Source organism: Triticum dicoccoides, chromosome 4A (genome assembly GCF_002162155.2).
Source record: "Triticum dicoccoides isolate Atlit2015 ecotype Zavitan chromosome 4A, WEW_v2.0, whole genome shotgun sequence".
Classification (NCBI taxonomy): domain Eukaryota; kingdom Viridiplantae; phylum Streptophyta; class Magnoliopsida; order Poales; family Poaceae; genus Triticum; species Triticum dicoccoides.
This window is the reverse complement of record NC_041386.1, coordinates 457111361-457120881: the sequence shown is the minus strand read 5'-3', so window position 1 is coordinate 457120881 and position 9521 is coordinate 457111361. Positions and strand designations below refer to the sequence as shown.

The window sequence follows — 9521 nt, the reverse complement described above, 5'->3', positions numbered from 1 at the left end:
GGCGATGTGCTGCGGTGTGGCGTTCACCGGCGAGGCGGGCGGCTTTTATAGCCGGAGCTGGGGCGGCGGGAGGCGCATGCCAGGCGACGCGTGGCGGGCGGCCGTGGCGCTGGGCCACGCGACGCTTCACTACGCGACATCAATGGGCATGCTGACCGGCGCGCTGCATCGCGGCAGGCGCGTCATCAATGGAGGCGAAGGCGCGGCAGCGCGGCAGCTTTGGCATTGATTCCCGCGGGAAACGAGGCGATGTGGACGACGAAGCGGCGCGTCGCTGACAGGGCGGGCCCATCACAGTTCGCGCCAAAAATGGTCCGTCCGGCGCCCCCAGGCGACCCCAGCGCGCCGGGTTCGAGTTGGGTACGCTGGCGTCAATTTCGGCCCAATCCGGCGGAAAACGGGCTCCTAGGGGCGCGACTGGGCCATTTTTTCGGCGTCGGCGCCGAAAAAGTGGCCTGGGGGGTCTGTTGGGGGCGCGGCTGGAGATGCTCTTAGCCTTGATGGCCAGGTGGTACCTCAGAAGGACACCTTTCGGTACTTGGGGTCAATGCTGCAGGAGGATGGGGGTAATTGATGAAGATGTGAACCATCGAATCAAAGCCGGATGGATGAAGTGGCGCCAAGCTTCTGGCATTCTTTGTGACAAGAGAGTGCCACAAAAGCTAAAAGGCAAGTTCTACAAGACGGCGGTTCGACCCGCAATGTTGTATGGCGCTGAGTGTTGGCCGACTAAAAGGTGACATGTTCAACAGTTAGGTGTGGCGGAGATGCGTATGTTGAGATGGATGTGTGGCCACACGAGGAAGGATCGAGTCTGGAATGATGATATACGAGATAGAGTTGGGGTAGCACCAATTGAAGAGAAGCTTGTTCAACATCGTCTGAGATGGTTTGGGCATATTCAGCGCAGGCCTCAGAAGCTTCAGTGCATAGTGGACGGCTAAAGCGTGCGGAGAATGTCAAGAGAGGGCGGGGTAGACCGAATTTGACATGGGAGGAGTCCGTTAAGAGAGACCTGAAGTATTGGAGTATCACCAAAGAGCTAGCTATGGACAGGGGTGCGTGGAAGCTTGCTATCCATGTGCTAGAGCCATGAGTTGGTTGCGAGATCTTATGGGTTTCACCTCTAGCCTACCCCAACTTGTTTGGGACTAAAGGCTTTGTTGTTGTTGTTGTTGCTCGTCCTTGAAGCTCTCCACTGCTCCCTTGGATGAACCAGTGATGATTGTTAAGCTTCATGCACTAGCCAACGCAACCAAAAGTTCGAACTGATGGAAAGGGCTAGGCAATCCACATATACACTTCAACACCCCCTCTCACGTGTGACGCAGAAAGTCAACACGTGAACAGACTCAGAGGTATGGCTCAAGAGGCCTATAAGTGGACAAAAGGGGGCAGCAGTAATTTTTGAATAAATTGCCAAAGCTAGGACTTGAACTCAAGACCTTAGACTTTGATACCATGTTAAGCTTCATGCACTAGCCAACGCAACCAAAAGTTCGAACTAATGGAAAGGGCTAGGCAATCCACATATACACTTCAACAATGATCAAACCATCCACATAGACTCCAATGGGCACGATTTCGTCACCGGTGACGCTCCGGTGGATCGCGTGCTTGTGCCCACTATTTTTGAAGCCAATTTCCTTGAGCGTGCAGTAAAGCTTCGCGTTCCATGCTCGTGGCGCCTGCCTAAGGCCATAGAGGGCCTTGCGCAGCCGCATGACTTTTCCTTTTTCTCCGGTGATGATGAACTGAGCGGCTGCTTCACATAGACCTCCTTCAGTTCTCCATTATGGAAGGCTGATTTTACGTCCATGTGGTGGACGGGTCACCCCTCCTGGGCACATGGACGGGTCACCCCTCCTGGGCAGCCAAAGCAAGCAGCAGACGGATGGATTCCATGCGAGCCACAGGCTCAAAGACTTCATCAAAGTCAATGCCGGCTTGCTGCACGAAGCCGCGTGCAACCAGCTGTGCTTTGTGCTTGATCACCTTACCAGTTACATTTTTCTTCAATTTGTAGACCCATTTGAGGCCTACTGGTCGATGCCCATGTGGTAGATCGACGAGCTCCCATGTCCTGTTCTGCTCCACTGCATCCATTTCCTTGCGCATGGCTGCTTGTCATGCCTTGTCTCTCTCAACTTCTGCAAATTAGCACGGCTCCCCCGTGCTCGACGAGTGCAGCTTGGCATCGAGGTTGCGTGGCGCAAGTCCAGGCAGTGGTTCTCTAATCAGATTCTAGACCATGCGATAGCGAACTGGTGTGTCGCGGTGAGCAGCATCGAGTCGATCATCATGTGCTGGTGTTGTGACAAATTCTGGAGTTGCTGGAGCTGATACAGGGATGGTGGTGTGGCAGGTGAAGTACCCCGAGTCACATGTCCTGTTGACACAGGCTCAGCTCGCCCTGAGCTGGACGCGTAGCTGGGCGCCTTCGCTGCGTGAAGGTAGATGTACTGGATATCGAAGTTGCTGCCTGAGCGTGCGCTGTCGTCCGCTCCCCAATATCAGCCACGTTCTTCATCAAAGATGACATAGTGGGCAATGCAGATGCGTCTTGTCACAGGGTCCAGCAGCTGGTACGCCTCACACTTTCCTAGCCGATGAACACAGCGGGAGAGCTGCGGTCTTTTGAGCTTACTCAGGTTACCCTGTTAACATACGCCAAGCACCCAAAGGTGCGAAGGTTGTGGACAGCCGGCTTGTGGTCTTGCCACGCCTCGCAAGGTGTCTTTTCCAGCAAGGGATTTAGTGGGAGCACGGTTGAGCAGGAAGACAGCAGTGCTCACAGCCTCCCCCGAATATTCAGTTGGCGTGCTCCTCTGTTTCAGCAGAGCATGCACCATTGCCACCACCGTTTAGTTTCGCCACTTGACGATGCCATTTTGCTGCGGGGCGTAAGGTGCAGAGAAGTGGTGCTCGATGCCTTCATCAGCAGTAAGCGGCAAACCTGGTCGAGATAAACTCGCCGCCGTTGTCCGTGTGGAACACGCCCAGTTTGCATCCGCATTGAACTTCTGTTGCTGCCTGAATTCTTTTGATGACATCAGGTGTGCTGCTCTTGCCAGCCAGGAGCATCACCCACATGTAGCGAGTGGCGTCGTCCACAAGCAGCAAGAAGTAGCGCTGTCCTCCAGGTGTCGCCGGTGAAACAGGACCACAGAGGTTGCCTTGAACGAGCTCAAGTAGCTGCTGCGCGCGGTACCTTGCTTGCCGATGAATTGTGCCACGTGACGTTGCTTGGTGATGATACATGTCACAGAGCTGCTCCATGTGATCCGGCCGTGGCAGCCAGCGTGTCATGGCGAGGCATCACATCTTCTCCAATGCGTCGAAATTGAGATGCCCATACCTCATGCCACCGCAAGCCATGTCGTCGTGGCGGGCAGAGAGACATATTGGCCGGATCACCTGAAGATGTAGGAGGTAAAGGCGATTCCGGCCACGTCTAACCCGAATAAGGAGTCAACCTTGCTGATCCCAGATTCGAAGCACACGTCTTCTGATCAGCCCACATGCATTCTCATCTAGCTGACAAATGCTGATGATCGAGTTCTTAAGCCGTGGGATGTAGTGGACACCGCTGAGGGCCTTGTGTTCGCTGTTCTTGCCAGTGAATATGATTGTGCCCATGCCGCAGATTTTGACGATGGAGCCATCACTAAATTGGACTGTGCCGATGATCCTGTGGTCGAGCTCGGCGAAGGCATTGTCGCTGTTCTTGCCAGTGAATATGATTGTGCCCATGCCACAGATTTTGACGATGGAGCCATCACTAAATTGGACTGTGCTGATGATCGTGTGGTCGAGCTCGGCGAAGGCATTGCCGTGGCGTGTCATATGATTGGTGGCACCGGTATCGAGATGCCATCCTTCGACCTGCTTATCATTGTCGCGCAGAGTGTGGTTGCTGAAGCAATTCCTTTTTTTCATCATATATATAGAGTTGCGGAATAAATTGAAATTTATATAGTTTTATTCATATATATCAGTAAAATATAGGGTTTAGAAGTAATTTTCTTGATTGCTCCCAGCCGCTCATCATTGTCACGTAGAGTGGTTGCTGAAGCAATTCCTTTTTTTTAATCATATATATATAGTTGGGTGATAACTTGAAATTTATATAATTTGATTCAGATGACATTAAAATAGAGGGTTTAGAGGTAATTTTCTTGATTGCCATGCTGAAGATGTAGAGTCCCTTTGGAATGGGGATAGCTTTTATCATGAAATAATGACACTATGCACTACAATATCATTTAGAGTCATTTGCAATGTTATCTAATTGTCACAATGGTGCTTGGGTCTCAATTGTCTGTGGTTACATTGTCTGATGTATAATTGCAACAATCAGATGTAATATACATTTTATTGCCTTTATCAGGGGGGTTCATTGAGGACAGATCACTGGAGGGCAAAAGTGGACTTGCTCCTAATTAACATAGCTACAAGTGCTTGTGACTCAGGAGCAGGGTATGAGCCATCAACAACCAAAGTCGGGGAGACAAGCATATCAGACTTTCGACTTGCTTCATATAAGGCATTGCTGGCATCTTTTCTTTCATCTCCTCATGCCCGGCCACTTTATTTAGCCCAAGGAACTGAACTCTTCAGAAAAGGTAAAATCTCATGTCTATCATTTACTCCCTCCGTCCCATAATATAGGACGTTTTTGCAAGCTAATCCTATATTAGACTAGCCACAATGGGTAGTAACATAGACTAGTAACATGCATATGTTACTAGTCTATGTTACTAGTTACTACCTCTACAGTGGGGAGTAACATATGTGTAGTAACATGCGACACTTTATTTATTAAGCTATAGACTCATCTTGCCTTAATATGTGTGATGTTACTCATACTACTAGTAACTAGCTATGTTACCACTTTGCTCTCTCTCTTCATTTATTGCTTGCCACATCATCTATTTTATCTAGATATGTGTGATGTTACTACCTATGTTACTCCCATTGTGGGTAGTCTTATGGGATGGAGGGAGTACTTGTCTACAGATGGAGTAATTAATTTTGTGTCTCGTAATTAATAGATGGTTAACTGAAAGGAAAAAGGGAGAGTTCTGCTTGAACTATCTCTGGATATATACAACAAAAGCAGGCCTTGTACTATTAGCTCTATGACATGGTGCAATCTGCAGCTAGATCAAAAGATAAAATATACTTGGTACATTCATACACATGATTCATGCCTGTCCACGTGAGCGCATGAGCTTGATTTGCCTTTGTGGCCTGTCGATTTGGTATATGGAAGGAGTTAGCAGTTGGCTAGGGTGGCTCCATATTTTCATGAAAGTAATAGTGTTGGCTAGGGGGGTTCCAGATATATCCTTTAAAGTAACAACTATCATCTCTTGTTTATTACAGGGAAGCTAGAGATAGGCACTACGCTCGCAGAGTTTTGTTCACATGCTTTGCTGGCTTTGGATGTTCTTACGCACCCTCGAGCCCTTTCTCTAGAAAAGGCAGGTCCTTTAGTCCCTGGACTCAACCGCAGTGAACCAGAAAAGGCAATTTTTGGTGCTGGCACATTTAACTTTTCACCATCCGAAGGGCAGCGCCAGGTTATTGCGGATGAAGATACTTATGATGATTGGTTGCCATCCATCAAGGATAATGAACCGACAGAAAAGTCCACTCTTGTAAAAGAAGTTCCGCAAATTGGTTCACATACAATTGCTGAGGCAGTAGAAGATGTTCCTGCATGCAACAGGAGTGATGCCATTATGGTGGTTGCGACCACAGAAAAAACCTCCCAGCCAATGACAGTGGATAATCCTTCTAGCTCCAATGCTGTTTCAAATCCAATCTACTCAAGGCCACCTGAAACACAGAAAGCCACAGCTACCCCCTTTCGAGAGGAAAAGCGTGCTGATCATGTTGATTCTCTTCTTCAGAATAAAAGCTCAGCTGCGGTCAACCTACCATTCCGCAATCTGGCAACCTCAGGTGATAAACCATCTGACCCAGGTGTTGCTGCTCCGAGCAGCTATAAAGATGTCTCTTCAACCCGCTTCATTCAGCCCATCAAGGCAGACTTGTCTGATACAGAGTCAGGAGACTCTATGCCAGAGATACAAGACGGCGACCCGGATTCTGACTATTGAGCTTCCTTCAATCAAGGATAAACATATACCCTTGCCTTTTTTCGTCCATCTTTATCAGCATATCCCTTGGGGTCAGAGCCATTTTTGCTATATATATGGCTCTGTTTATCTAAGAATGACCATCGGCTTAACGTTCGTGTATTCTGTTGCTTTCTGTACCTATGACACTTGCATGGTTTGCCAGCGCCTTTGTGCCCAGTGCAAGGAAGATGTGGCAGCTCTGTAGAAAAATTATACGAGGATTAGTTATTTCTTTTTTTGAGGACTTGAAGAAGAGGGACAAGTTGACAAACGTTAACCATGAATTCCAAGCCAAAAATCACCAGCTGTTCAAGCAGAACAATAATATAAAACGCCAATGGTTAACTGTATAACACTTGCTGAGTTGGGTAGAACTAATTAAGCTAGACTCCATTCACGAAAGCATGAGTACAAGCACTTGTTTTTGACATCAGATCTTGTTGTAAGGTAACCATTGTTAATTAACTTCAGATCATCATAGAAGCAACAAAAAGAAACATGGTATCAAAAGGAAAAAAAATATATGAGACCAGGTCTCACGGTTAGCAGGTGAGACCCGTCCTTCTCATAGAATTATTTTCCGTATCAAAAGGTATTCTGCGCTGCCAAGTTCTGTATCCTTGACGGCAGCATGAAAGGAACGCCATCCAGTTTATATCGCCATAGACGAGGGCAAATTTGTTGGGCCAATTGATCGTTTGCCGCCTTTGCTCTGCCTCGGTCAAAATGACCCATCTTATATTGCAATTGATTGTATGAGAATGGACGATCTGCACACGGGCATCTGTATCTGCTTTTCAAAAATGTACTTTTTACATGTTTTGTAATGTTTAAAAATTCATGTTGGCAAAGGTATGTTCACGGTACAAAGTTTTGTGTAAAAAAGTATTTTTGTTTTGTTTCAGTAAAAAGATAAATTTCACTGCTTTTAAATAGTATTTCACGGCACAAAAATTTGTCTATTTTGCACGGGCTAAAAAAAGTTATTTTTCTATGAAACTTTCTACACACACATAGAATATGGAGATGTTCGCGCGCACCTTTTTTCAGAATTTTTTGACATTGCAAAATATGTTTTCCAAAATGGGTTCATATGAATCTGGATTCATCCATGCACTTCTCTTTGATTGTATACCCCATTTTTGATATGTCGCTTGTAAGATGCCCCATATTAAAAATAACCAGCTCTCTTTAGTTAACTACAACAATTGCAGATAGGAGAAGACGTCACTGCCTCGACCAAGATCTCCAAAATTACAGAAAAATTAGAGCTATTCTCTTTGGTTATCATGTGCTATTCCTTTTGCTTCGTGATACACTTTACAAAACTCGAGGTGAGATATATCCTTATCTTCTTGAGTCATACACATGCTCACTATATCGATCTCGTTATCGGTTTTGTTCTTCTTTCTCGTTGACATATTTCAGCATCCCTGTGACATAGTTACCTGTGTATGGCCAGACGATGGTGGATGTCTTCACACTAAGAGGGTCTTAAGAATATCTTTCCGTCATCGGAAGAGCAAATTCCATTCTCGAGCTATCTAGTCCTTTTCAAACTTTTTGATGAACCCGTAAGTTGTCGTTATAATCACCGTGTTACAGATGGCGTTTGAGCAACCTCAAAGTTCATCATATGGTAAAAAGTGACTACGATACTCTCATGATCTAGAAAACTAAGTCACATATTAACACTCCATCTTATACCTCTTCTTCTCTTGCAATTTCAGTGTCAGGATCCGAAACTACTTGCAGATTGATTGGTCTAGTGGCGATGATATTCAACAATGCATTATCATGGCCAGGAGGAGGTTTACACACCCTTTCTTCGTTGAAGTGATATTCACAGCAACATGGAATATATGAATCCTTAGAAATGGGAGGACCTTTAGGGGTGAAAGGGTCACTTTTGGTGTCTGGAGATGTAAATTTGTACATGATTTTTCCTTGCTAGCACATAGGGTTAATGCTTCTATTAGACCCAAGCTCTTAGCCTGGCTAGCTGGCGTCCCTTGATGCATGAAATAGGTAGGTAGTTTTGTTTCCTTCTTTCCTGTCTTTAGTAGCTAACTTGTACAGTTGAACTTGGTTTCTTGGTTGCTAATAAAAGACCGAGGGGCTTTGCCCTATAGTAGTTGGTAAAAAAACACTCAGTGTTATAACAATTGACTTTTGATGGTATTATCTTAAAGTATAATAATTAAGTTTGGGTCAATTCAATATGATCATTTTTCTAACATCATGCTTTCAATGTTGTTTATCATTCCACACGTGCATATGAGTTTTCGATTGAACCGCATATTACAGGATCATAACAGTTATAGCACAGAATATAAACTCATAATTATGAACATGGAAATATAATAATACAATAGTATTGTCTCTAGGGCATATTTCGAACACATGGTGCATTTGGAATAAGATGCATGCATGACCACTAATTCCCTATCTCTTATTTCTATGAATTAAATGTGGCGTGAGAGTCAAAGCACTTTAACTCAATTGGACTCAAAGTGAGCTTAATATAGTGGAAATCCAAAAAATTTAGATGAACCCTTTAAACCAGAAAGGAGGGAGGTTTTGTTACATATAAATTTTATTTTATTAGTTAAATTGGTGGCCACTCGAAGCTGATACAGTTTGAATGAGGGTAAAAAGGCAAGGAGAAGCAGTTCCCGATATGTAGAACGGCCAATGATGCATCCTCCTTCGCATGCTAAGGGAAGTAATAATGGTAGAAGCAATATGCAACCAGTCGATGCCGCTTAGTATACTACTACTAGTATGGACCGAGGAGTAGATGGCCAACGCACACGTGAATGCAACGCAGTCTGTGCTTCTCATATAAAGGCTCCCCACCAGTCCAATCCTTATACGAAATCGTATGCACCTACACACCTAGACCAAGGGCAAAAGTGACCACTCCAATCGCAAGATCAAGTGACAAGATGCTAGACCTATGGAGGCGATGAGCGTGAGCGTCAGCCAGCTGTGCCGGATGGTCCACAATGCCGGCCTGCGGCCCAGCACCAAGAAACATCTCCAGGTGGTGCTTGCAGCCGCCAAGGCGAGAGGCCTCTTGGATGACATCTTCATACCCTTGTTTGAGAAGGCCCTCGTCGGCTTCTTCGACAAGTTCACCGTCATTAAGAAGCTCGCAGACGACCTTGACGCACGCCTCCAGCCCACGCGCCCAGGCTCTATGATGCCCGCCACCCTGCTACTTGTGATAGGCATTGGGATTCCTCGAAGAGGAAGGGTGATGTATTATAGTAACAAATAGTATTTCCCTTAGTTAAGAACCTGTTGGGGAACGCAGTATTTCAAAAAAATTCCTATGATCACGCAAGATCTATCTAGGAGATGCATAGC

The 9521-nt window shown here is 46.0% G+C and overlaps 1 protein-coding gene across 2 annotated transcripts in view; it reads left to right on the top strand.

Annotated features, from left to right (window-relative positions):
- LOC119286159 (proline-, glutamic acid- and leucine-rich protein 1-like) overlaps positions 1 to 6442 on the top strand; it is a 17819-nt gene extending 11377 nt beyond the window's left edge. For both annotated transcript variants that reach the window (XM_037565510.1, XM_037565509.1), the window contains 2 exons: positions 4391 to 4625; positions 5389 to 6442. In XM_037565510.1, the coding sequence (XP_037421407.1) occupies positions 4391 to 4625; positions 5389 to 6128 (975 nt within the window). In that variant the 3' untranslated portion in view covers positions 6129 to 6442. The remainder of the gene's footprint in view (positions 1 to 4390; positions 4626 to 5388) is intronic.
- The last annotated feature ends 3079 nt before the right edge of the window (positions 6443 to 9521 follow it).